A 27,925-nucleotide genomic window follows, 5' to 3' on the forward strand; every position below is an offset into this window, starting at 1 on the left:
CATGCAGAGTCATGCAGTGATCTAGTTGAACATGCAGAGTCATGCAGTGATCTAGTTGAGCATGCCGAGTCACCTGCTGCAGGTCGAGCATCCTTTGAATCTCCTGGAAGTCACACGATTCGTAGGCAACGGGCTTGGACAGCTCGGTCTCAACGTGGGCGAGCCAAGAGCGCAGGCTGCTCATGTTTTTATCCAGCTGCTGCACGGCCACTAGAGTTTCTCTCAGCTTCTTCGCTCTGTTTACAGAATTAAGGAGATTAAATCAAAACTAGAGAAACTGCATCTCCTATAAAAATACAGAGATGAGAGCTGAATGACTGCTGAAACTCGCTGAAGAAGCTAAAACAGAAAAGTTAAAAGAAGCAGAACAGGGCTAAATTCAGTAAAATGGTAGCTAAAAGCTAAAACGTGCAACACTGTCACATAAAGCTAAAATAACAAAAAAAGTGGCTAAAAGCTGAAAATAGGGGAAAAAAATAGCTAAAATAAAAACAGTAAAATTAAAAATGATGAAGCAGATGTCAAACAGAGAAATGCTTTTAAACTGGACATTTCTACTTTATGGGGAATTTTATTGTAAATAAATTTAGCTGAAAGTTTTGATTTATATTGTTAAAATAGCTCAATGTATGTCGAACTCTACACAGGAAAACAGTAAATTCAGACTCAGCACTCAAATAAGTAAATGTTTCACCCGGAGTAAAATAAAATAAACTTTAGACAAACAAGTTTTAATGCTCTCACCTGGCTCCAATAAGGTCCAGCAGGTGCTGCCAGCGGTCGTTGACTTTGGAGAGCTTCTGCTCGATGTCAGCGGCTTTGCTCGGGTTGCTGGCTCTGGCAAGGCGCTCTCCGAGCCGATGCAAATGCTGCTTGTTCTCCTCTGCCACTGTTATCTCCTCCTGGTAGTCCTGAGATTTAATTTAAAAACAGTCAATGTCTAAATTTGACACAGCTAAAAAGTTACATATGTAAAGTCGACAAATTGTGAATGGGCAACAGGTTCAACAGCTCAGTCTTAAAGTCGGCGAGCCCAGAGTGCAGTGAATATGTTAAAATGCATAAACAAGCGCTACGTCGCTAATCGCCGAGGGATTTGAACAGTGAATGTTTGTAGTTTTGGAGATGAGAGTTTTTCTGGGCAGGAAATACAAGTCAACCTTAATTTTTTTGGTGTCCGATATTCAAGAGGGTAGGAGTTACAGTGTGTATGAATATGTACTTTTATATATTGTTTTGTATATTTTGTTTGTCCGAGGCAGCTCAGAGTGATGGAGAGTGGAGGGAGCAATTTTATTCACCACCAGGTGCAGTGGAGGAGCCACCACAATCATTTGAAGAAACTCATATTTTAAACAATATAAAAACTAGACAGCCTAGTTTCCTCAAATGATCAGGGTGGTTGGTTTATATAAGGTGGCCATCTTGGATTTTGATGTGGCAACCCAATTTTCCAAAGGAACCTTTCTTATGACTAGATGCATTTCTAGTTTATTCTGAGCACCTTCGTCTTAACCTTGTTGATCCTCAGATCGCTCTTGGCTGATGTTTCTGCTAGCTTGGTTGCTTTTTCCTGCATTTGATGATGGTTATGTGACAACAAGGCTAGGTTGTCTGCATAATCAAGGTCGTCTAGCTGCACCCATGGTGTCCACTGGTTCCCTGTCACCTCCTTGGTTACTGATATGATCCAATCAATGGCCAATAGGAAAATGAAAGATGATATAAATCACTGGTGTGGATGTCAATTTTTGTGGACTATGGGAAGGCATTTTTTCATTCAACCTTTAATTATACAGGTTAGTTCCCACTGAGCCTCAACGACTCATTTACATGAGACCTGTGCTGATCATGAGACTCTATGGAATTTTGATTTTATGAAATTCCAGATAAATTTGTGACCTTAATTAAAGCCAGCTACGAGGGAATGACTTGTCGAGTTGCACATGAGGGTCAGCTATCAGAAACTTTAAAAGTTAGAACTGGAGTACAACAGGAGTGAACAATCTGATGTTCATTTTAAATGTAGCGCCTGTGAAACCATGAACACGTATAAATGTTAGTCTGCGAAATCATGAAAAACAAAATGAGTGAAGACGCTGCACTTCTGGCTGACGGTTAACTGAAACTCTCAGCCTCTGTTACCATGGAGACCTCGCCACACACAGATCCTCTTCCGTGACACTGAAAACTCTGACCTTTAATTCACCACAGATGACTAAGCAGGACATCTAGCCTCAGAATATACTGCAAGTTTTATCACATTGTAGTCATGCAGTTCCATGGAAAACAACAATAAACAAAGCAGATGTAATAAGAAACAAGCTGCAAACTGCCAGGGACGTCTGCACGAGCGCACCTACCTTGCGGAGCTTTTCGATCATCTCCTCAATGCTAATGTCTCCATTCTGGGACACCTTGCTCTCCATTCTGGTGAGCCACTCACAGAGTTCCTTGTACTTGTCGTTGAAGACCGTCCACTCGTTCAGTTTGTCACCCACCTGCTGTCTGCGCAGTGACAGCTGAGGAAACACACACGCAGTGTTAACCTACTCTCCATGGAAAACTAATGAAAACAATCTAAGTTTGTTTCTGGAAGGAAAAAAAACACACAAAACTTCTAAAAGTTTAGAAAAGGAAGCCGTCAGAGATCACTGAAACGTGACTGCTTCATTTGCATTACTCAACGTGTGTGTTTCTGTTTCCTGTGTGTGTTTTATCTGCTCAACACAGGATGCAACCATGAAAAAAATAAAATCTTGAGGTTTCAGCAGCGTTCTGCAGTGAACGATGCACGCTAGAATAAGAGCAACAAGCAGTAAACCTCTTAAAATACATGTTGACAAGCCACGCTGAGGATAATTTACAAGATTTCTTCCATGTCTAATAAATGTGATAAAGGCAGAAAGTGGGCCATAATGCTTTTATTCTTGCCCTAGTGTATTTGTCTATTTTTCTGTTAGCAAAATACGTCATGATCCTTTGAACAAAATGTAATGAAAATCACAGAAACTAATCATTGGATGTACATCTACAACTGATTAACTTTTGCAGTAAATCAAATTAAGGATGGTCGCCAAAGCTAATCAAACTTATCAAACACAAACATGACAATAAAACAATGAACTTTACATATATTTACTTAAACTTCATTGTTATAGCAGCTGAAAATGATCCCCAACAAAAACTCTAAGCACTAACTGTTGAATAATCTGATTCTGGGAATAATGCTGAAGCCAATGTTAGTCTGTTGGAGAAATATGTTATCAATGACTGAACAAATATGAAACTTTCAGAATCTTATCATTAGATTAACATCTACACTTGATATACTATTGGAGTAAAAATAAATCCAACATGGCCACTGGACCTAAAGTTTTATGTGGTAGTAGCTGAGAGTCATTCATGACACATCACATTGTCGTAGACTATTATATTATTTAAAGAATTGACCAACACAATTATAACTCCGTTATTTCTCAACATAGTTTAAAACTTTGACATATGAATTCTTTCATGCAGTGCAAGGCCTTAAAGTAGGATAAACTTACATTATTTTTTGTTTTTGTTTACTACAGTGTGATGCCATCAACACCTTCCTGTATGTTGAGGAGCTGCATAGACTATAAAAGTACTGCAATATGGTTTTTATTAAATATTACTGTAGGATACAGAGTGAAACTAAATTAATTTCATACCAATTCAAGTAACAGTGCAGTTCATTTAGGCAGAATTCAGATTTCATTACACAGAAAGGCAGTTTGGAGAGGGATGTACCTGGTGGATGATTTCATCCCACTGCTGATGCAGAAGTTCAACCCGTTCCTGCAGAACGGTGAGGTCCTCAGAGCTGATGTAGCAAGACAGTGACTCTCTCAGTAGAGTCAAATGAGCCAAATCCCCAGTCCAGCCTTCACACGTGCTCTCCAGATCCTGTTATTGAAAGCAAGTTATTACTAAAACCTTAAGTTTAATTAAATCAGTTACTAGCTCCATGTGATGGGAATAAAAAGCTCAACAAACGAGGAATATTCAAAAACAACCGTATAATGATTTTATACTTTTCAAGAGAAGGTGCCCAAGGCCAGTGGTTCCCAAAATGTGCGGGTGGTGGGACAACAGAATGGAAAAAAAAAGAATGCTTGGACACTGCTAGTGTAACAGGTTAATTATATTGCTCTAAGTCAGGGGTTCCCAACACTGGTCCTTGAGGAACACCATCCTGCATGTTTTAGTTGTTTCTCTGCTCCGACACATCTGATTTTAATAAATGGGTGATTAACAGGCTTCTGCAGAACTTGCTGAATTAAATACTGAATCAGATGTGTTGGAGCAGGAAAACAACTAAAACATGCAGGATGGTGTTCCTCAAGGACCAGGGTTGGGTACCACTGCTTCAAATTCCACCAAACCAGTCATGATTTGTTAAGCAAATCAGTAATTTTTTGTCTTAGTACCTGTGTGAGCAGGTACTAATATAAGTGTAGTATGACATAATGCAGTATTGTCATGTTATTCCACATGGCACATTCTAAGACGGGCTAGATGCTACTTTGGGCTACTGGAGGTAAAACGTGTGATGCCCTGGGTTCTGACATAATAAATGTTTCTTGCTTGATTAATGTTTATAAGTTGTATATATGTACTTGTGTGGGAATGTTGTTTCTTTGACAACAGAACATTATCTGACCTAATTGAGCCAAAATATGTTATATTTGAATGTATAGTAAGCTAATGTTAGCTTGTGTGTCACAGTTATGCTACCACTGCATCATGTGTTGCACCTTTTTTTAGTTTTACAGATTATTCTTTATTTTATATTGTATTTTCTTGTAAAGGTAGGTGTCTGGGACCAGGCTGTTAAGAAGTACTGAAAAGAAGTGAGAATTAAATGTCTCATTTTTGCTCAAAAAAACTTTTTTTTCCTCTCAGGGAGTTAGTCGTGTTTTTAATCCCATTTTGTGTGAAGAGGCATTTTTTGAAAAATAAATAAATAAAAATATTGATAGCAATGTTGAATATTGTTATCCAGTAAAAACAAAACAAAACAAATACACTTAAAATAATTACACGGTAAGAGCATTTAGTTAATTAAAAGAGGCTGTAGTTCATATTGCAACCTGTAATTTATTGCCGTTTACTTTTATTAGTTCAACTGTTCCAAAAAAAGTTGGTGTAAAATACGTAAACTGCAACGGAGTTTGAAAACAAAATGTGTGTACTGAGCGAGGTGCGGACATTTTCTTCTAAATAAAGGGGGCCCAGCAGATAAAGGTTGGGGACCACTGCCCGAGGCAATGATGCTCGTTACTGGAGCTGTACAAGAGGAGCAGGCCGGTACCGGTACCTTGCAGCGCAGCTGCTCCACCTGCAGATCTTCATGGTGATCAGGAAGAGGTTGAGACAGCTGCCGTTTAAAGGCTCGTAGTTTTTCCAGCGATCCAGCAATTCCCCTCTCGCAGCCCTCCCAGTCCTGCATTGGCATAATACACAAATGTGACACCAAACCTCCAAAAGCAGCTGCACTGTTTGTAAAACCGTGGCTACAGCTGTAATCCTAAAAAACAACAAGATTTTATTTAGAGATATTAGTGGTGATGCATTTATTACAATAAAGTCACAAAGGATCACCGTTATGTGAGGAAGACATCATTTCTGTCCACAGTTACTATTTTTGTTCTGTTCAAATTCAAAACCCAGTAAAGGGAAACTTGTAGTTGTAAAACACAACGGACACTTTAATTTGGGTTAGCTACAAACAGTACATGCAGATTTAAATACTTACTATGTATTTGAATGTATTTTACTATGAAGTTAACAAGATATTACCTTAACAAGGCAAGATAACAAAAGATGAGAATTAACTATTTTACATGTTTAAACTAACTTATATTTTACTTTTTTCTTTTTAGTCGTATTTTTATTTTCTTTTTTCATTTTAATTATTTTACGCCAAACCAAGTATCTTTGTTTTTTCTGTGTAGCGATTTTAAGCATTTAGCACAATTAAAAACAAATTAATAATTTCATAAATCAAAAGAGGACTAGTTTAAAAACAGAAAATTTAATTTCCTCTAATAAGGTTTATAAAATCTGCTGTAAATGTATGTTTAACCAACTTTACATCAATGCCTTAAAGTAGTAGTATGAATTGTTTCTAACATGTTAGTTTTAAAGTGCGTTTGGTTTGAAGCTACGTCAATTACTCTTTAAAATTTATGATGTTTTGAATAAACTTTAGTTACTACAAAACATGAGCTCATGCTGTATTCACAGTCACCGACCTGTTATGAGTGCCCATGTAGGAATTATTCCTTGTTTAATTTGTTTTCTCATCATAGCAGGATGGATATGTTGAGGTGCAAAACTGCAAATATAACGTGTATCAAGAATAAGAGTGGTTTTGTCACAGTAACTGAGGGAAAACTACTTGAAGCTAAAATGTTCACCATTTTTATCATAGCATATTCATCTGTGAAGGTCTTTCTATTATGTAACTTTGTGTCCCGTTTGCCAAAAAATAAAATAATTATGATCTGAGCAAGCACCAAATTCCCAGACTGTCCAAGAAATGCATTGTCATGATTAAGATTCTCAATAATTTCTCTTCAGCTCCTGCTGTGTGTTTGTTCGTCTGTCCCTCCCCCCGTCAGAGGCAGCAGCTTCAGCATGGAGGCCCTGATGTCGTTCCCCAGCCAGCCCTTCGAGTTCTTCTGGGAGGACTCCAAGGCGTTCCCTGGCCAGCATGTCTTGGGTCTCCCCTCCTTGTCGGACATGACCAGAAAACCTCCCTAGGGAGGCATCCAGGGCGTACACTTACCAGATGCCTGAACCACCTCAACTGGTCTCTCTCGATGTGAAAGAGCAGCGGTCCATGTAACTCACTCGGACTGGTTCTGCTCCATGAGTAGAGGCCCGGTCACCAGGCGCTCGCCAACAAGTCGCTCCCCCAGGTCTGGCTTCAGGATGGGGTCCTGGTAACTCACAAGGCACATCAAGCTCCTTCTTGATGTCTGTCCACACGAGTGTTTTTAATCACTCTTTGTCTGGCCTACCTAGGACCAAGCCGCCTTGAAAGACCCTACCAGGAGCCATCGCCCCTGACAGTGTAGCTCCTAGGACCATTCAGGCTCACAAACTCCTCCACTACGATAAAGTAGACATTCACTGAGAAGCCTTGGTTTATTTGTGTAATTTAAACATTTTTCATCAATATCTGATGTTTACTGGGGGACTACAACTCTCATGTGGGCAATAATGGAACTAACTGGAAGTGGGTGATTTGGAGGAGCCACCTCCCTAATCTGAACCCAAATGATGTTCTGTTATTGGACTTCAGTGCTAGACACAGTGTCCATATTGCACTTGGTACCAGACAATCTAATGGCCAAAGGTTGATGATTGATTTTGTAATAATGTCATCAGAGCCTCGGCCTTACGTCTCGGACACTCGATTGAAGAAATAGGCAGAGCTGCCAACTGAACCCCACCTGGAGGTACGTTGGTTGTGGGGAATGTTGATGGCAGATTTGTTAAATCCAAACCGTAGAGTGAAATAAGGCAACTAGAGGGTGCAGTGGTCACGTGACATTGTTACTCACTGGAGGGACGGGAGCCATAACAAAAAGGGCAAGCATCTGGACTTGGCGTTGTTGTAGATACTGGCACACCCACTAAACCCCACTACACTCGCAGGCCCAGTGGTAAACGAGGGTGGCGGTTCCCATTTTTAAAAAGAGGGACCAGAAAGTGTGTTCTAACTTTTGAGGGATCTCACCTCTCGTCCTCCCAGGGTGTTGGAAGGAAGTCTCCAAACCTACAAGTTAGAAATGAGCCTTTTCCCAATAACTCAGTAAATCTAAGGCTCACATGTCCCAGCTTTTCACGAGCCTTGAACGCAGCACTACTTGTGTGAATCTGGAGCGGTAAGTCTCAAAAGTCACATTCACAGACAAGCTGATGTGTGCGCTCGTGTTGACCGATTCGTCCACAGCAGGTGATCAGTGCACGTGTATTTGACAATTTGTGCATGCAGAATTGTCCTACTTGTGCAAAGTGTACGTTTGAACAACAGTTTATGCATTTGTAAAACTTGCGGTACACTTGTGGATCTTATTATACGCAAACAAATCTGGTACGCTTGTGTGACTACTTTTATACTGATTTACCTTCAAATGTTGCCTTTTTAACACTGAAACCACGTGAGGAGAAGAACAATGCAAAATGTAAAAAACAAACTAACAAACAGCAGAAGTCCTTCCCATCTGGCTGTGTTTAGTTCAGTTTACCTTTAACAGTGTTCTGAGTGCTCTCTTGTGTTCCTCCAGGCAGGTGTTGGCTCGTTTCCATCGGTTCTGGATCTCGCTCAGCTCTGCCTGCAGAGCCGTCTCAGCCGGGCTGTCCGTCGACAGGAGCAGCTGTCTGCCAGCTTCAACTGTCAGGATGTAGCTGCCCTGCTGTCGCTGCAGCACCTTTTCCTTCAGCTTAATCACAAAAAAATATGTTATGACACTGCAGAACCCAGAAATCTAAAAGTTGGGACGTTGTTTAAAATGTTAAAAAAAAACACGTACAATTGATTTCCAAATCTCATAAATCCATAAATCGTTCACAATTTTGGTAACAGCTTCTGTTTTAAATGTGCTGTGTAAATAAAGCTGACTTGACAACTTGACAATGAAACATTTCAAATGTTTAAATTAGGAACTTGTCCTGTTTTTAGGAAATAAAAAGTAATTTTGAATTTGACGTCAGCTATGAATCTCACAAAAGTTGGACAGGGATGAGTTTTCCACTGTAAAGCTTCTTCTCATCTCTTCCCAAGAACTGAAGTGACCAGTCTAGTCTGATGTAGGACTCCAGCTGTTCAACACCTGGATTGTCATAAAAGAAAGGTTAAAACAGGTAATCTAGACAGATTCTTTTTGGGAGAAACATTTTGTCTTTCATCTAAAAGACTTCTTCAGTCTGAGGCCTGCCAACCCAGATCTGTCCCATAAATATCACCTCCTTGATGTGTTTCAAGCCAGCCTGCTGTGGAAATCCCAGAAACTGGCTTTACACCTGGATGTCTACCTGGATGCTACTGTCTACCTCTACATCTACCTGGATGATTGAGCTTTGGCCAGGTCTCCTCTGACTGTTTCTGTGAGCAGCAGGTTGAAGATCTGGCCTAAAACATTTGATTGTTGTACATGATGATTGGTTGTTTTGGATGGATGGTCCCCTCTTGCAAAGCCAGTTTCTGGGAATTCCACAGAGGGCTGGCTTTAAACACATCAATGAGTTGTTGTGTGTTTCCTTGACTGATGAAGCCTTCCGGATGGAAGGTGAAACGTTTCAGAAAAAAAAAAAAAAAAGAAACCGTCCAGAAGACCTGACTGAAAATTGTTGGATCAATGAGGTATTTATAAGACAGATCTGGGTTGGCAGGCCTCGGACTGATGGTAGATTCTAAGTTTTTCCAGTTTTTCATTGAGGAACAATATATTAAAATTGTTCTACTATTTTTAGTTGCAGTTGTTTGCAGACTCGTAAACCTCAGTCCATCTTTGCTTCTGGGAGATTCAGCCTCTTCAAAAAGCTGTTTTTGCACCCAGTGACCTGTTGCCCGTTGAGTTGCAATATGCTCCAACAAACGTTTCTTATTTCACCTAGTCCTTAAAGTTGTTTGCTACCACTATCCAAACTTCTTGCCCAGAAGTTTAGCAATATCTTGTTTAACAAAAATAAAGTTTACTATGTTCCATTGTGTATAAAATATGTGTTTGAGAGATTCCTACTTTAGAAGTGGCACCACTATGCTTGCAGTCAGGATTATTATTATGTACCTGGACAGCATCGAGCATGGAGCGAGCTTGTTGCAAAGGAATAGTACTCTCTGCTTGAAGTGCCTCTAGTGGGTGGGAAACTTCTGAGAGCCATTTGTGCAGCTTCTCCACCATTTCTCTGTACTGCTGCCACTGACGGATGAGACCGTCGATGATCCCTCGCCTCTGCTGAGATCGCCTCACCACGCCCTGCCACTGGTTACTCAGAAGAGCCAGCTTCATGTTGAACTCGTCTCTGCAAGAGATTGAAGCAAAATGACCGCAGCAATCAAAGTTAGCAAATAAATGCCAATGGATTTAACAAATCTAGACCTATTAGACACAAATTGATTGATTATTGCCTACCATCAAAAAAGGGCAGTTTTGTATTAACCTAGATCTGAGAGTGTGTGTCTGTTAGCAAAAGATTTCACGACTCACTGGACATGTAACGCCTTAACATCCTGATGTATACTAAATAATCCAGGTAGAAAAATCTAACAATCTAATCTAAGATGAGAAAGTGCTATTTATAAGACTGAGTTTGTTGCAGCTCCTCAGACTGAAGAAGTCCTTTGGATAAAAGATGAAACGTTTCAACAAGAAGAATCCATCCAGAGGACCTGAATCTACTTTGTTAGATAATGCCTTAATCTTTGACGTCTATCCAATTCAAGATGGCTACCAAAGCTATTTGATCTTAAACAAATACATTTCATAATACATTTTTCATAATAAATACATTTCATAAATCATTTCTCCACAAATCAAAGCTTTCAGGAAAGTTGTAGATTTGTACCTGTCATCTACTTGGCCTTGTTCCAACATCTTCTGTCCGTCACTGATGATAGAGTGGAGGATCTGCTGCCGACTGAACATTTCAGCTTGGAATAACTGTAGACAAATACGACGATTATCAGGTAAAACTTTAAAACTAAAACACTTTTGTTGCACCTTTGTTTACGTGTGTGAATTCAAACCTCGTGGGCTTTTTGCTGCTCCATCAAACTCTGGTAGTTCCCAGAGATTTCCACAGCTAGATTGTCTTCTGTTTGGACCAGGAAGTCCATCCATGTCTCACACTTTTCAAGGAAGGTCTGCTGCTGCAGCAAGAACGACTGAATTTTGCTGCAAATAAACAGGAAAATTAGTAAATATAACGTTTAATTGCTGGAAAAAGGTCACTCACAGGGGATAAAGCCTTTACTTAACTTTTATTATTCAGTTTTTATCTCCTATAAAACAAAACTACTTTTTTTGTAAATGAATGTGTTTTTTGACTGTTTTGTGTTGTTACCTGTATCATTAGCAGGATATCTCAAGAATCACGGAACAGATTGTAATTAAATATTTCAGGGTAAGCATTAGGTTGTACATAAATCAATGATTATTAGAATCAATTCAATTTAAAAGCAACGTCATTGGAAATAGCCATTTTGTGTTTGCTGAAATTGGGTTAGCCAGTTTTGCACACATTGATTTGGTGCAACAGAAAGTGAGGATCATCCCGATCACAAACTTTGAGTGCAACACATTGAGCATCATCTCTGCTTAAAACCTTGGCGTTCACTTTATGAATCAACCCTGTAGTTCTGTTAGCAAAATATACACCATTACCTTCTGGATGAATATCAATGAGACCCTCAGAAAATTATCATCAGCTGCAGATCAACATGGCTGATACAGAAAAATGTCTACTTGAAAATTGTGCATAATGTTACTTACAGGGTTTGACCTAAACGGTTAGATCTCTGTCGTTCCTTAACTTTAGATTTTAGAAACCTCCGAGGTCAATCTCGGCCTTTAGTTGTGTTCTGTTCATCATGTCATACCTGAATCTCTCTGTGGTTTGTGCTGAAGCTGAGGACCAACTTCTGTTCAGGTTCTGCATGCGTTTGATCTCTGAATCGTTGAGGGGGAGTTTGTAGCCAAGCTCATTGAGATGCTCCAATTCAGGGGCCATGCAGCTAAATTTCAACATGAGCTTCTGTAAAGTGGCACAGATGTGTTACATTTTATTTTACATGCTGATTAAAGGCAGTGTTAATCAACTAAGAGAAAACAAAAAAAAACCTTCAGCTCCTCCATGCGTTCCTGGATGACAGTGAGGTCAGTGCAGCCGTTGGGATCTTGCATCCTCAGAACTTCCTCAGCTTCAACGACCCAGGAAGCCAGTGACTCCAGCTGTTTATTAAAGGTTTCAAAGTCCTGAACTCCAGTCTGACACAGAGGAAGATAGTTGTGGAGATGACAGATGGCACTCAAAGACCAACTACTTCGATGTAGAACTTGTGGTTCAAACAAAATGGTGCCTGTTTACCTGCAGGGTGGTAAGCTGTCTGTTCAGAGCTTGTTCCACCCCAGACAGCCTCTGCCTGAGAGAAAGGTGGTCTGACTGGACAGCAGATGCTGCCGACGTGTCCACCTGCTGTTTCAGCTGCTCTCCCAGCTCCTGGAGGATTTGAAGAGAGGCCTGCACTGGAACTTGTGACCGTAGCAGCTCCTGAGACAAGGAATCCATAAAACATTAAGCAACTAACTAATTTAAAAGTAAAAAAAAAAAAAGAGGAAAAATGTTTAGGTACTTCATCAATTTAAAGGGATTTAAAGTTTAAAGTAAGACATCTGACTGGCCCATGTATTTCTTTTAAGTAAATTCATGTAAAACACTTTGGAGAAACAACAAAAACTTTTCAATTAAATTTTTTTTTTTTAAACAAAAAACTCATCAATTGCTTAATATCCTTTCCCGAACAAAAAAACCTTTTCTGATAAAATTCCATCATTTTCAAGAACCTTACCGAGTCTCACTTCCAAGACATTAGTCAATAATTTTCTAAAACATCGTGACTCACGCTGCACTCTTGGATCCAGCTGGTGACGTCCTCGTCAGCCATGTCTTTGCTGCAGGTGCTTTTCAGGAGCTGGTTTGCTCGGTCTTCTTGCAGCTGGATGCTGCTGCAGCTCTGCTCATAAAGCTCTTTGTAGCGCTGCCACAGCTGAAGCAAGGCCTTGCTGCTTCTCAGACGCTCTGCTATTTCCTCCAGTAACCCATTCCATCTGAGTGCAACCACGACATGAATTCATATACACTGTCGTTTTAAATGCATTAAATTTTAAGTTGATAAAAGGTAAGGAACAAATTGGTAAAAATCACCTTGCATTGACGTCCTTGAGGGCACTGTTGAGAGAGTCGGACACTGAAGGGTGACACTCCCTCAGAAGTTGCTGGGTGACGGCACCAAACTTTCTCAAACTGCTTTCCTGTTTCTCCAGACCCTCTTGCAAGTCCTTCACAGGAGACACACAACATACATGTATGCCAACATACAGGACAACATTTAAAGCTAGAGAATTTCCAAAGAAATGTTAAAGGGCGCCAATGCAGCAGCTGCCACAAAATTCTTGAACTCTCAGCAACAGTTTACTTTGAAATCATTTTTTCTGTTTCAAAAGTGATTTGTGTAGAAAATATAAGTAAAAAAGACCCTTCTCTTCTGTTTCCAATGAAAATTTTGACAAAATATGACTGAATCAATAGGAGGTTTGATGTGTACTCTGTATTTAAAAGAAAACTGTACGTCCTACTGAAGCGAGAAACACACTGGGTGAAAAAGGACAAAACTGACTACGTTTTAATGTATGAACTACAGAAGAGAGTGAAAAAAGAGAAGACTGATTGCAAAAGGTTTGAAAATTTTAGTCATTTGATACAGTGAGACAACTGTCAGTTGAACATTCTGTGAAAAAATTGGTAAAAATTATCAAACTCAAACTGCAAAATAAAAAAATAAAAAAACATTAAAAATAGTAAAATTCAGGTTCAGTCATGTAAAGTCCAACCTGTTTTAACTTTGAATGATGCTTCTATAGTGAAGTGATGTATAATATGTCTTCCTTAAATACTTGTCTTTCTTGTGGGTACCACAAGGCTCTATTCTTGGTCCTCTCATTTTTTCTCTTTAAATGCTTCCACTTGGATCAGTTCTAGTGAGACACCACTTTTATTTTCACAGTTATGCAGATGACATACAGATTTATTTGCCCATGAAACCTACAAATAGTAACCATCAGACTTATTTTATTGATTGTATTGCAGACATTAAAAAGTGGTTTCACCCAGTTTTTCTGAAATTTTAATCAAGAATTGATGGAGTGCATCTTTTTTGGTTAAGATGCTCCTTGTAGCGGGTGCTCCGACATCCAAGTTCAGACCCACATTTAAAAACATGGGGGTGACTTTTGACAAGGATTTGAAGTCAGCTAAATAAAAAAAAAGCCTAATTAGACAAAGCCAATTTTTTAAGTTATATTTATTAACCAAGGTTAAGCCTGTTTTAAATTGTCATGACCTGGAAAAGGCTATTCATGATTTTATCAGTTTAAGCCTTGACTACTGTAATGCTTTGTATGTAGGGATCTCCCATTCTCCATTAGGCATATTGAGCTTGTCCAAAATGCTGCGTCCTGACATTTAACTAACTCCCCTGTTTAATTTTCTCTCTATTGACTCCCAGTTTGTTTTAGAATAGATTTTAAACTTTCATTGATCTCATTTAAAGCTCTTGATAGTCCAGCCCTGCCTTATTTAGCAGATCTAGTAGCTTTTCATGAGCATGAGAGGACCTTGAGATCAACCAATACATCTTTACCGTTTTGTCCCAAAGTCCAAATACAAACGTTGGGGTGACCGGGCCTTTTCAGTCACCGCAACCAGATTGTGGAACAAACTATGTCCGGACTTGTGCTCTTTCACTGATCTGGGCATTTTTAAATATAATCTTAAAATATTTTATTAAGACAGGCTTTTAATACCTAGTGATACTCTGGCATTTTTGTATAATTTTTATTGTTTGTTTTAAACTTTTGTACTGTGAAGCACTTTCTGGCTGTGGAAAAGAACTCTAAAAAACAACTGTTGATTGAATGAAATATGCCTGAGCTACAGAACAGGGCTGGGTTTTCGCATGTAATTTGCCAAAATCCCATTGAGCTCCATGATTTTTTCCCCAAACAGACCCCAGTCATGTTTAGGTACAGTATATAATTTGTGTTTTGTTATAAAATTGGGATACCGGACAAAAATATTTGCACAGAACAGTCATAGGGATGTACTGACACCCTTAAAAGATCTCCCAATGAAAAACATGAATTCTAAAGATTTTCAAACACTAAAAAATAATACAACCCTTCTAATCCTAAATGATGTTCTCAATACGACAAGATCTCATTCTGAAATACCTGCAGACTTTGCACTTGCTGCTGAACTGCCTCCAGGGAGCCCGTGAGGAGGCGGAAACGTGATACAGAGTACCTGCCCTCCATCAGATAGCCACTGATCTCTTCTGAAGCTCGTTTGTACAGACTCCACTGATCCAGCACAGATGTCAGACTTATCTTTAATTGTCCTATCTGAAAAAGATAAAATAAAGAAGTGACATTTAGTAAACTGGAAAGATCAGGTCTGAACAGTCCACATCAGGGACAATTACAAGAAATTAATCCAGTAACCACAATAATTAGGATGCTGCCCATCACTTCAGTGTCACGGTTTTTAAACAAAAAAACTGTGTGATTTGTTAGCGATCAGAGTATGTGTCGGGAATGACTCTCCACTACTACCACAAAACATCTTAACATCTGTAAAACTGTTCTGAGTTATAGCCTTTTTGTGCTAGCTAATGTCTAGTAGCTGTGCTAGCCGTCTTTATTGGATTCTGTCCAAATTTTAATCAGAACTCTCAGAAAGTAATTATTGGATGTATATTAATATCCAATAATTACTTTCTGAGAGTTTTATTTAAATCTGTTCAGTAGTTCATCAAATTATTTTGCTAAGAGACAAACGCATAAACACACACACACAGAGGCAACTGTGATTGCCTCCGTTTACGTTTCATAGCAGCAGGCAATAAATACTGGGATTGAAATGAGAACAGGTAAGTTACCAAGTGGTCCAGGTTAGCCCAGGTGTGGTTGACACTTTGGAGGGTCTCCATGACTATAGCACAGGCCTCGTCGGTCTTGTTCTGAACCAGGGCACAGCCCTGTTCCTCAACTCTTTCTAGGTCTTTTTCTTTTTCTTTCAACAACGCTTCCATTTCCTAAAAATAATTTGTAAAAAGAATAAGTTTTCATAATAAATAAAGATCCACGAGGGTGAGATTCTGAATGTAGAAGTCAATAAAAGTGTAATAAACCAACCTGGCAGTTTTTGAGAGCATTCTGTACCGATGTTAGATCCTCGATCCGGGGTTTTCTCTTTAACCTTTCTTCCTGAGCTGCCATCCAGGACTTCAGCACCTGAACACTGCTCTCGTACTCCAGCCACATCTTCAACAGGCTCTCCAGAAACTGGATCTAGAATTGTTTTATACAAAAGAAACTTAAGATTCTGAGTTGGTCTGATAATGAGGGCCTGGAAGGCCCTTTAATTTGATGACAGTCAGTGTCCTTTAAGGGGAAAAAATAAAAATCGAGCACCTACCTACTTAAAAATACTATTTTATGTTTAATTTTCCCACAAAAAACTGATCTATCTTTTATAGCTATCTCAGCATTAAAAAAATACCAGATTTAAATGACATTGTTGTTTTATTTTACCTCTTTAAGGGCCTTTTATAAAAAAAAAAAATCACATATTAATTTTTTGAATTAGCACAATATTTATTTTATTGCAGATTTTGAATAAAATAAAATTAATAAAAATAAGAATCTACCGGTACATTTCCCACACCCAAAATGATTTGATGACCGATTTCTTTTTTTTAAATTCCAGTTTTGGGAAGACCCTGTAACTTATAGCCCACCAGACCCTTTAGAGACAGACAGACAGACAATTAGACAGACAGACAATTAGACAGACAGACAGTTAGACAGACAGACAATTTATTAATCCCAGGGGGGGATTCGAAGTAGGTTTCAGGAAGCCCAACAGGTCAGACATTGTGTTTTTTCCTAATACTTTTTCATAAAAAAAAACAAAAAACCTTATTTCCTTTACTTTTTTACTATACCCCTGATAGACCTGGGGCGCTGACCCGGATATACTAGCAAACTGTGGGAGCACGGTACAATGACTAATGGCGCCCTGAATTGGGGGACGCTAACGGCCTGTGGATGTCCGATCCTGCAGCCTGCATGCATGTGAAGCAGATTTTTCAGACTATATGTTTACTTGTGCACATTTAAACATGAAGTACCACCTAGTGGGCTAATATAAAAATCAAAAGTATAGGGATAGAGGTAAAAAAAAAAAAATTCTGGGACGAATGCATTATTTTATGATATGGTTAATATGGGATTAGTTAAAAGCTGTTTTTTCCCCCTCAGGAACAGGAAAGTGTAGAAAAGTTACTGTGAGTTTATGAAAGCATTTAAAAAAATCTGACAAAATAAAAAAGTAGATGAAGTGGTAGGCTTCGTCAGAAAAAAAGGTATTTATTGACTGCACCAAAATAAAAAATAAACAAAAGCATGGAACAAAAAAGTGTAGCTTATTTTTCCCAATAAGGTCTTCCAAGGGATAAAAGAAAAGCTAATTCAATTTGACGCTGAGTTTTACAGTAGCATCCTCAGTAAATGAGACCTTACCCTTTCATTGGTGCGACCTTGTAGAAGCTGCCAGCGTCGGTTCATGGCTCCCAGACGCTCGGCAAAGTCTGTTTTATCACTGCGCTTGCTCTCCACGTCTTGACCACTGATTTGCAGAACCGACTGGTTGACAAAGTCCACAGTCAGCTGCTTACAACTTAAATCTACTCTGAATCCCTGAAATGAGGAAACAGTAGATTTATCATCTAAACAAGCACATACCTACTAATAAAAGTAGACATATTATCATCAGTGTTTCAAATACAGTTTGAAGGTTATTGCCACTCTGGTAATAGAATATTTGGCAAAGATCGAAGTAAAAAAACAACAACATAAAAGTACTGCAAGTTAGAAAAAGAGCTCATTACCTTGTATTTTTGCAAGTAGTCCTGAATTACGTTTGATCCCACAGCACTCTGGAGATTTTCTTCATCTTCCTCAATGACATTCTCCATCAGCGATATCCAGTTGAACAGCTCCGAGATGGCATGACGAGAAGCCAACTTTTCCATTTGGATCTGAAACGAGAAAAAGATTAACTACAAAGACAAATCATTAGCTGCCTTTCATGCCAGAGTTTTAAACTAAGACAAAGGGTGGACTTATTTTATTATTTCAGCTATTTTGGTTAAACCCTGTAAATGCTGTTAGGTACAATGATGTGTTCGTGCTTGAGTAAGTGCCAAGAATGACTTTCAGATTGTAACATCCCAAATTTTAGCTCAATATTTGTAAAGTTAAATTCTACCAGTTTTCAGTGGTGAACCATAACTATAAGAGCTAGGCCTTCAGACAGGATGAGATACTGTTTAGTGCTATCCTTCCAGTTAATAAACTTGGACATACATTGGAGTTGCCGTCCGTCGCCAGTTTCTTTTCGATTTTGCTAACAAGTGACTCGCAGACGGGACAGAGTTCTCCTCATTTTATTCATCAAGTAAGACACCAGTCTTATGATATTTTTTAAAGTCACTAACAGCAACCTGAACATAAATGCCAACCCAACAAGTACAACCCATCTAAACACAATCTGAAAAGTCGGAAAAAGTTAAATCTGGTCCTCTGGACATTCAAAAAAAACCCAAAACAAAGCAAAACAACAAAAAATGTAGAAACGTTTTGTCTCTCGTCCGAGAGACTTCTTCAGTCTGAGGTGCTGTATTCAGCTCAGTCTCTTAAATAGCACCTTCACAGAGTGGATCAACCAGTTTGCTGCTGACAACCAAAACCAGCTGATCACATGCTCAAGAAGGACCATCAGCCTCACAATGGATCATTAGCACCTGATGGCTGTTTACTGTTCACAGAGGGCTGAGTGATACTAGCAATCACAGCATTGTAAGAGGGGGACAGTTGAACACGGAGGCCTCCACCCCTGTTTAATGATGGACGGTTTCTTTTCACAAAGATGGCCTCCTTTACTCCTCTCTCAAACCATCGTTCCTCTCTGTCCAGGATGTGAACATCTTCATCCCTGAAAGAGTGACCTCTGACCTGGAGATGAGTGTAGACCTCAGAGTCCTGGCCTGATGATGTTGATCTTCTGTGCTGGGCCATCCTTTTGTTTTGGTTTTTTTTGAATGTCCAGAGGACCAGATTTAACTTTTTTCGATTACCCAGAAGGAAGTGCGGCTCACTCAGTCCATTACGATCAAATACAAGTAATTTTAATTATTCACAATGAAATTTAGCAGCAACCCACAAAACTTACTGTTTCTGTAAAATTTATTCTTATAATGAAACCAAAACACAAAATAATCAATGAAAACCTAAACGAAATCATTGATATTCATTTTTTAGAGCAACTACAGTTTCTGTGAGCATTTTTGAATTTACAGGTAGAAACAGAACGCACCAGGTACACAAATAAAAAAAAGAAAGAGAAAAATGCTTTTCAAGGCTTTCCCAAAGTCCAGCGTCCGTCCCGTGTTTTGGTCCTATCCCTGCTACATCAGCATTCTCATTAACGTTCCTGTCAGTTCTTCAACAAACTCATCCTGCAGAGACTCTGAGTTCAGAACTCCCTCCTGACAGTGAAGTTCTAACCAATGAGAGCTCCTTCTGTTTCTGCCTGGAGACAAACAAGTAAAATAATCTGATTAACCGTATTTATTTAATAAAGTAAATATTAAATAAAAAACCTAGGCGTAACATTTTATAGGTGCTGAAGTCTTAGGCCTTCTCTGAAGGCGATGAAGGCTCTGAAGGGTCCCTACTGCCAATTTTGTGTTGGCTAATGTCGACTTTCTGTGGCGGTCATCTTGAATCAGGTGATTCATTTAGTTGAAAAGTTGTCGGTGCACATCCAACGAGTAATTTCTGAGAATTTAAATAAAATTGATCCTGAGGTTTGTGAGATATTTTGCTAGCAGATATAATTATTAGACCTCAAACAAACTGTTAGCGCTCAGAATATTTCAGAGAGTACTCTTAGCTACTACCACACCAAAATTTAGCTTAATATCAGTGAAACAGACTATTTAGAGCCAAATTGTTAGCACTGGTGGCCATCTTGAATGAAGGTGACTCCCAAACTTAGTTGTGCATCAAAAAATTATTTTCTGAGAGTTTCAATAAAGTATAATAAGTTTGTGAGATATTTTGCTAATGCAGCAGATAAACGAACACATATCTGCGAATGCACAAACCAGCCAGTACGGAGCACAAGCCAGTATCTCTTGTGCCGGTCTCAAGTATCAGGAAGGGCACATGACGTAAAACACTTTTACCAAAAATAATATATGAGTTCATTTAAGCTACATCATACTGGATCGGTTGAGGCCCGGGTTAACAACGACCGCCACCGGTGCTGTTGACAAACAGGGTGCCGACGGTGCTACTGTTAGTTGAAGACCACGAGGAGGAAAACGTGTCAGGAGACCGAGGGAGAAGAGGAAAGTGAAGAATGTAGGAATGAGTGTGGACACTGTAAATGTGGGGGCAATGACAGGCAAGGGTAGAGAGCTGGCTGACATGATGCTGAGAAGGAAGGTAGATGTTTTGTGTGTCCAAGAGACCAAGTGGAAGGGCAGCAAGGCTCACAGCATTGGAGTAAGGATTCAAACCATTTTACCATGGTGTGGAGAGAAAGAGAAATGGAATAGGGGTGGTCCTGAAGGAGGAGTTATCAAAGAATGTAGTAGAGGTGAAAAGAGTGTCAGATAGAGTGATGTGCCTGAAGGTAGAATTAGAAGGTCTGATGCTAAACATGGTCAGTGGAACATTGAATCCTATTTGGCCTGAAGCAGCAAAGCTTATTCAGTTACCTGATGCAGCTTCTCTTGAACAACCGGGATGCGTGTGAGCAGCTCAGTCCACTGACTGTCAATGCGTGCCAGGTCAGAGCGCAAAACCAAGGTGTCTACTTTCTTCAGTCGCAGCAGCTGGTTGCCCTCAGACACCACTGAGCTCTTCAGGTTCGACCTTCCCTCCACTTCTTTTGAAAACTCCTGCAACCAGAAATTATAAATAAATGGAAATAACCAACTAGCATACAATCAAAAACAGTGAGATTATGCTACAGTAAATATGCACACGAAGAAGAAAAAGAAAAATCACAGCAACAAAATAGCAGCACAGCAATAGTCGATTTGAGTTCTCATTATTCAAACAGATAAACTGACAGTAAAACTTTATTTGTAATTCTTCTTGATTAGCTGTGATTATTCTGGGACAGTATTTCTGTGCAAACCAAAAAAATATTCCAGTTATGCTCACAACATGGACAGATGGACAGTATTTCTAATTACCCCTCTTTGCTCTGCAATGGGTGTCATCTGTGGCTTTTGTGGCTACTTGTGATTATTTTTATTTAGTTTCTGAGTCTGCTTTCTCCTGAGTTTCCTGTTTCCTCAGTGTTTCTCTCCTCATGTAGTCAGCTCCTGCCGCTCTCACCTGTTCCTCATCGTCTTTCCCCAGGTGTTCATCGTTGTGTCTCATTTGCGTCCCTTTAAGTTCAGCGTTTCCTCCTTGTCTGTGGATTGTGCTTCCCAGTCCTCATGTTCTGTTCCTCCATGCTTCGTTAGTTATGGTAAGTTTTTGCTGCCACGACAGCTTTTGCCCTTTCACTCAAAATAAATTATTTTATCCCTGAGTTCCCCGTGTCTGTCTGCACTCGAGTTCAGTCCTCACGCAGAACATTTTAATGGGTAACAAAAATGCAGCTCTAGCTCTCTGGAATTACAAAGACACCCACAAACACTCTGCAACTATTTTAAGAGATAATTTGTTGCAAATTTTTTTTCCAACATGTTCAAATTTCAAACAACAAGTCTGCACGCTTCTACTAATGCAAGGAAATCGAGAACCCTCGCAAATGCTTCAAGACATTTTGGAGACTCACTCAAGAATGCTGTTCACCAACTTGTCTCCAGTAGTCGCAGCCCAGTGATATACTGGATTAATCTCTGTCGTTTTAACAATTCAGCACACAGCAGTTTGTGTGGAGAAGTTTACCGTTTCAGTGTTTTTAGACACTGAATAGCAGTTTCTGGAAAAGTAAAATAAAAAAATGTCTGTTTCCTCACCAGGAAAGCCGAGAGATGGTCTCTGACACTTTCCAGCTCCTGTGGGACCAACACCGCCTGCGTGTTCCAAAACTCCAGACGCTCCAGAGCAGACTGCAGCCATCCACTAATCTCTACACACTCCTTTTGATACCTATAACCAGTGAGAATGTTAAATAATACCATGCAGTAATGGGAACAGACTTGATGTATGTATGTGCTGCAAGCAGATGATGTGTCTCTCACCTGGTCCAGTGCTTTAAGGTGGCCTCGAGACGCTGTAGCTCTTTGTTGACCTTGGACGTGTTGTTGAGCCAGTGTTCCCCCAGCAGTGAGAGCTGATTCTCCAGAGCAGGACAGCAAACAGACTGTAATAGATGCTTCCCCTCATCCAGTACCTGATGGAGCTTGTGCTGGTGCTCTGCCAGTCTTCCCTTCAGACCCTTTACAAAGAACAAGGACAGACAAGAATAAAGCAGGACTTTATTGCTGGATTTGCACTTGCTGAGAATAAGAGTGATGGATCCTGGCGAGTGCAGCGAGCAATTTTATCCACCATGAGGTGCAATGGTCGAGCCAGAACATTCCCTGAAGTAGCTGTTTCCGTCCATCCTGGAATCTTATGTACTGTGGAATCTGATTTGTTGAGTTATTTATATTCAGAACGACAATCAGCTTCTACCACACCAACTTTTTGCTCTATATCTGTAAAACTGACTGAGTTATTGTCATTTTTGTGTTGGCTACGCTTGACTAGCAGTAGTGGACATCTTGAATTGGGTTGACTCCAAAAGGAGATGCAGTTGCTCATCCGATGATCCGTTCAATGGATTGTGAGATTTGTATTTTAGTAACAGACGCATGAACGCACACACAAATAATTGCAAAAACATTGTCTGCCTTGGAAATACAAAAAGTGGGAGATCACGTTTTTTGCCCTGCTTTGTATCTCCGTGTTTGCGAGAACACCATTGGCATCAGAAGCATTTGTAATGGGGGTGGGGGAGACACTGGTGATGGTGGGGGTCCTCCCCTAGAAGATTTTAAATAAAGTAGATGCCATTTCCTGTATTCTGGTGTATTTTAATGGGTTGTTAAACATCTACATTTACCTACATAAGTAAATACTTGAGTCAATAACTATTTTAGAGAGCATCAAGAAGTAGCCTGACCAACAGCTCTCCTTGTGTGAATAGAGCACGCTCCACTTCTCTCACGCATCCTATCACCCCCACCCTGGTCAACAACTGCCGGAACTAACGTAGCGCTAAGCTAGTGCGCAACACAGAGGTGTCTCCCATTCCTCCCCCCACCCCCATTGACAAAAACCTCAAGGAGATGAGCGCCCTGCCAAGACAAGTGACCGAGGAGAAACACTGTGGTGAGTTGTTGTAATCAGGAAAACCCGGAGTAGACTTTAAATGGTATGAGTATTCTTCTATTAATTAAGTGGAATGGATCCATTCAAGAAGACATAGAAACAGTGCCGGTGAACTAATATTTCATGGTAAATGTGTGTGTGTGTGTGTGTATGTGTGTGTGTGTGTGTGTGTGTGTGTGTGGGGGGGGGGGTCCAAACTAATAATTTTTAAATGTTATGGGGACACGTCCCCTTCACATATAACTGATGCAATGCCTATGGAGCACACTAATCCTTAGGAAATGAAGTGATTTTGCGTCTCACCTGATACAAAGAGATTCGGTCCATCAACCTATCTTCATCCTCTTCCATTAAACCAACAGAGGGAACATTCTCTTCGACTGCTTCCAGCTGCCGGTTCAGACTCTGGTAGTCCTGCATCAAACGACTCCAAGTCTGAAAAATATATATATTATAGTAATTCAAAATAAATTGCTAGGATGTGAAATTCATACTTTTCTGACCTTTAAATATGAGCAAATAAACTTTTTAAAATAAAATTTAACACAAATTAGTGCCATCCGAGTAGATCACCAACAGCTAAAACATTTTTATATTAATATTTGTCAATTTGTCTTTAAATCTTATTGAGCCCTTCATGAATGAAGGGTTTGGGTTTCATGTTCATGAAATTGTCTCTACAATGTTCAAAATTTTATTTAGTGGAAAAACTGAATGTGTTAAATAAAAAAAGGCATTAAATTCGTTAAATTGTTCATATATTTTTATATGGAAAGAGGGGAGCTGTGGTAGCCCAGTGGTCAGTGCTGTGGTCCGGTAATCCTGAGGCCAAAGTTTGAGCCCAGATTAAGTCAGGAAGGGCACTGGACATAAAACAATTGCCTTAATTTTTGTGTGGTGACTCCTGCAGAAGGGAACAGCCAAAAGAAAAGCAACAACAACAACAACAATAAATTATGAATAAATGTAATAACTTTTCAAATATCTCAACTATTTGTGTGAATAAATACATTTCATAGTGGCTCCAATTTTTTACCCCCTCATGCTACTTTTAATTATTAGTTACCATTCAGCTAGTTTTAGCTAGCTGCTAGTTTTAGTTAGCTTTATGCTATTTTTAAATTTGAGTTAGAGTTCTTCAACTTTAAATTAACTTTATACTTGTTTTGAAAAAAAAAAATCACTGTAATTCCACTTTAATTGGTGATGTGACATCTGTGCTGTTGATCTCATGCTGCTAATTATCCATGCTGCTGATCTCATGCTGCTGCTGATCTCATGCTGCTGTATTCATTCATATGCATCTGCTCACCACAGACTCATGTTCGGTCCGCTGTTGTTACGCCGTATTGTTTTACATTATTAGTGTTTAGCGTAGCGTGTATCTTAGATCATTTTAAATTGTTTCTTTTTACAATTTATATTTTTGCTATTGTTGGGTGTAACTGGGACCCAGAGTACATAATTTTGTTCTACCTCATGTACCACATGTGATGAGAATGACAATAAACATACTTGAATATTTAGCTAGCATTTTGTTACTTGACATTAGTAACAAGGTTACAAGGATTTTTATTGTCATTCACATCACATGTGGTACATGAGGTGGAACGAAACTATGTACACAGGGTCCCAGTTACAGCCAACAAAAATACACATAGTAAAGAAAAACAGTAGTAAGATCCGAGACAGGAACTAAGAATAACTACATTCACTAAACTAAGAATACACTAAGCACTAATGGTACACAAACAATGCGACAAAACAACAGCAGCACTTACTTGAGTCTGCATGAGCAGATGAGGGTTAATGAACACAGCAACATGAAGTAATCAGCAGCATGAGATCAGCATCATGGATAGTCAGCAGCACATATCAACAACCAAGTGGCATTACAGCAATTTTCAGGGTTTTTTTCCACAGTAATTTTCACAGTGATTTTTCCTGGTTAGAGATTCATGAGTCTAACAGCCTCAGGGTAGAAGCTGTTCCTCAGCCTGGTGGTTCTACACTTAATGCTCCTCAGCCTTCTGCCTGAGGGGCGCGGGGCAAAAAGTGTGTGTGCTGGATGAGTGGGGTCCTTCATGATGCAGGTAGCCCTCTTCCTGCATCTGGAGGTGTAGATGTAGTAACAAGCATTTTGTAAATTTCAGCTTTTAGCTACTGATTTGCTACTTTTAGCTAGTTCTTTGCTGCATTTAGCTTTTATCTAGCCTTTTGCTATTTTTAGCTAGTGGTTTGCATTTTTCAACTTCTACGTAGTGTTTTGCTCCTTTTAGCTTTTAGCTAGTGTTCTGCTTATTTTAACTTTTAACAACTCAGTTTTAGTTTGTTCAGCAAATCTGTGAAAAAAAATATATCCCGACATCATGTTCTTATTTTTGTTTCTGCATGAGCTTGAAAATGCATCTTTACCTGCAGGATACTTTCCAGCTTCACTCCTTTACCGTGTGCCTCTTTCAGGACGCTCCGAACGTCAGCCAACGTCTTTTCCAACGCTTGACACTCTTTTGGAAGCAGGAGACCGCTGATCTTTCTGAAGTAAGTTTCTGTTAGAATCATGTGAGACTCCAAACCCTGAAAAAACTCCTGAAAAAAAAACAAAAAAACACAAAGTCACAACATCCTTCTGAAGGCACGCCTAACACCTGCCAACTTTAATGTGAGAGAGTTAAACAAAAATCATCTTATGATGAGAAGGAACAGAGTTATAGTTGTTTAGGTCAAACTTTGCTGCTGCCAGAGTCTTAACCAGCTCCATTGGCTCCCTGTCAAGTCCATAATTGAATTCAAAATCTTACTTCTAACCTACAAAGCTCTCAACAACCTTGCTTCATCTTATATTACAGATCTTATTGTTCCATATGTTCCTAACAGTTCCTAACTTTGCTCTCAGACTGCAGGTTTACTTGTGGTTCCTAGAGTTTCCAAAAGCAGAATGGGAGGAAGATCTTCCAGTTCTCAGGCTCCTCTCTTGTGGAACCAACTTCCAGTTTCTGTCCATGAGGCTGACACATTGTCCAGTTTTAAGACTGGGCTTAAGACTTTCCTTGTTGATAAATCCTATAGTTAGGGTTGGCTTGGGTTTCTTGAGCTAGTTCTGCTACTACAAGCTTAGACTGCTGAAGGACAAATTGACCACATTTCCTCTCTCTGCTGCTGTCTTTACTAGCGCTACTCTACCTGTTTGTATTTGTAATTATTTCTATTTTAACATGTTTACTGTCTTTCCTCCTATAGAAAGCACACCTGGATTATAGAAAGTACTCCTGGACTATAGAAAGCACACCTGGACTATAGAAAGTACACCTGGACTATAGAAAGTACACCTGGACCTGTCATTATGTGTCTGTTTCTACTTCCTGTCCTCTCAAACCCAGCTGGTCGAAGCAGATGGCCGCTCGTCCTGAGCCTGGTTCTGCTGGAGGTTTATGTTGGCTAAGGTCGATTAGCTGTGATGGATATCTTGATTTGAGCTGATCCATCAGTGATTGTAGTTCACCTAAATATTACCTTCTGAGAGTTTCACTTAAGTCTATACAGCGGCTCATGAGATATTTTACTGACAGGAAGCACAGGTGACTCCAACAGTTAATGGCAAAGTCTCTAAGTGTGTGTTGAAGATGAACCACACCAAACTTTATCTCACTGTCTGTGAAATTGACTGGGTTAAAGCCATTTTTTATGCTGCCAAGTTGCTTAGCTGTGGTGGCCATCTTGAATGTGGTTGACTCCAAAAAGTTAATCAGTTGTAGATGTGATGATTAATTTCTGAGACTTACATCAAAATCCATCCAGTGGTTCATGAGACAAGACAAGGGCAAAAACATAATTGCTTTTTTGCCTTCGGCAGCAGTTGATAAAAAAAGTCTGTTTTCTTGTCATGTTTCTTGCTCGAGTATTATTCAAAGGGGATTCAGAACTTAATTTTGCTGATTATAAACACTTTTTCAGCAGTTCACAGGCTGACAGTACCTTATGTTTGTCAAGGTGATTTTGAACTTCCTCCATAGAGCTGACAACAAGTCTTTGATCGGCAGACGTTTTGTCTTTGGCTGTGTCGACCAGGTCTCTCAGGTCCTGTAGAGCCCGTTCGTACTGTTCCTTCAGAGCCACGCTCTGGTTCATCCCACTGCGTCTAGAGCCCACCATCATCATTAACTCCTCGTAGGAATCCTGGGAAGACATGCCGAGCACCGTTACAGTGTTTTGAAAAATTATTTCTTCCCTTAGAGATGTCTTCAGGTTTTTCTTGTTTGTGTCCAAGCAGTGTATGAATGTGATAAAGCTCTGATTAGTCTCTACAGATTCAGATTATCTTTGTAGAGATGTAGTAGAGTGCTGTATGAATGTGTGTAGTAGAGTGCTGTATGAATGTGTGTAGTAGAGTGATGTATGAATGTGTGTGTAGTAGAGTGCTGTATGAATGTGTGTGTAGTAGAGTGCTGTATGAATGTGTAGTAGAGTGATGTATGAATGTGTGTGTAGTAGAGTGCTGTATGAATGTGTGTGTAGAGTGCTGTATGAATGTGTGTAGTAGAGTGCTGTATGAATGTGTGTGTAGTAGAGTGCTGTATGAATGTGTGTGTAGTAGAGTGCTGTATGAATGTGTGTAGTAGAGTGCTGTATGAATATGT

General features: G+C 39.6%; 1 protein-coding gene across 1 annotated transcript in view; it reads right to left on the reverse strand.

Annotated features, from left to right (window-relative positions):
• syne1b (spectrin repeat containing, nuclear envelope 1b) overlaps positions 1-27,925 on the reverse strand; it is a 154,414-nt gene that overhangs the window by 13,404 nt on the left and 113,085 nt on the right. Inside the window, exons 100-124 of the mRNA XM_037694836.1 lie at positions 27,264-27,464; positions 25,704-25,877; positions 23,592-23,723; positions 22,154-22,350; positions 21,929-22,061; positions 20,669-20,851; positions 17,771-17,920; positions 17,403-17,579; positions 16,014-16,169; positions 15,758-15,913; positions 15,051-15,221; positions 12,967-13,100; positions 12,665-12,869; positions 12,130-12,312; positions 11,883-12,029; positions 11,642-11,796; positions 10,790-10,937; positions 10,609-10,703; positions 9,831-10,065; positions 8,289-8,483; positions 5,348-5,473; positions 3,778-3,933; positions 2,364-2,522; positions 745-911; positions 74-236 (exon numbers count right to left, since the gene is read on the reverse strand). Of these exons, the coding sequence (XP_037550764.1) occupies positions 74-236; positions 745-911; positions 2,364-2,522; positions 3,778-3,933; positions 5,348-5,473; positions 8,289-8,483; positions 9,831-10,065; positions 10,609-10,703; positions 10,790-10,937; positions 11,642-11,796; positions 11,883-12,029; positions 12,130-12,312; positions 12,665-12,869; positions 12,967-13,100; positions 15,051-15,221; positions 15,758-15,913; positions 16,014-16,169; positions 17,403-17,579; positions 17,771-17,920; positions 20,669-20,851; positions 21,929-22,061; positions 22,154-22,350; positions 23,592-23,723; positions 25,704-25,877; positions 27,264-27,464 (4,098 nt within the window). The remainder of the gene's footprint in view (positions 1-73; positions 237-744; positions 912-2,363; positions 2,523-3,777; positions 3,934-5,347; positions 5,474-8,288; positions 8,484-9,830; positions 10,066-10,608; positions 10,704-10,789; positions 10,938-11,641; positions 11,797-11,882; positions 12,030-12,129; positions 12,313-12,664; positions 12,870-12,966; positions 13,101-15,050; positions 15,222-15,757; positions 15,914-16,013; positions 16,170-17,402; positions 17,580-17,770; positions 17,921-20,668; positions 20,852-21,928; positions 22,062-22,153; positions 22,351-23,591; positions 23,724-25,703; positions 25,878-27,263; positions 27,465-27,925) is intronic.

The sequence above is a fragment of the Nematolebias whitei genome, chromosome 21 (genome assembly GCF_014905685.2).
Source record: "Nematolebias whitei isolate Nwh7 chromosome 21, NemWhi1, whole genome shotgun sequence".
Lineage (NCBI taxonomy): Eukaryota > Metazoa > Chordata > Actinopteri > Cyprinodontiformes > Rivulidae > Nematolebias > Nematolebias whitei.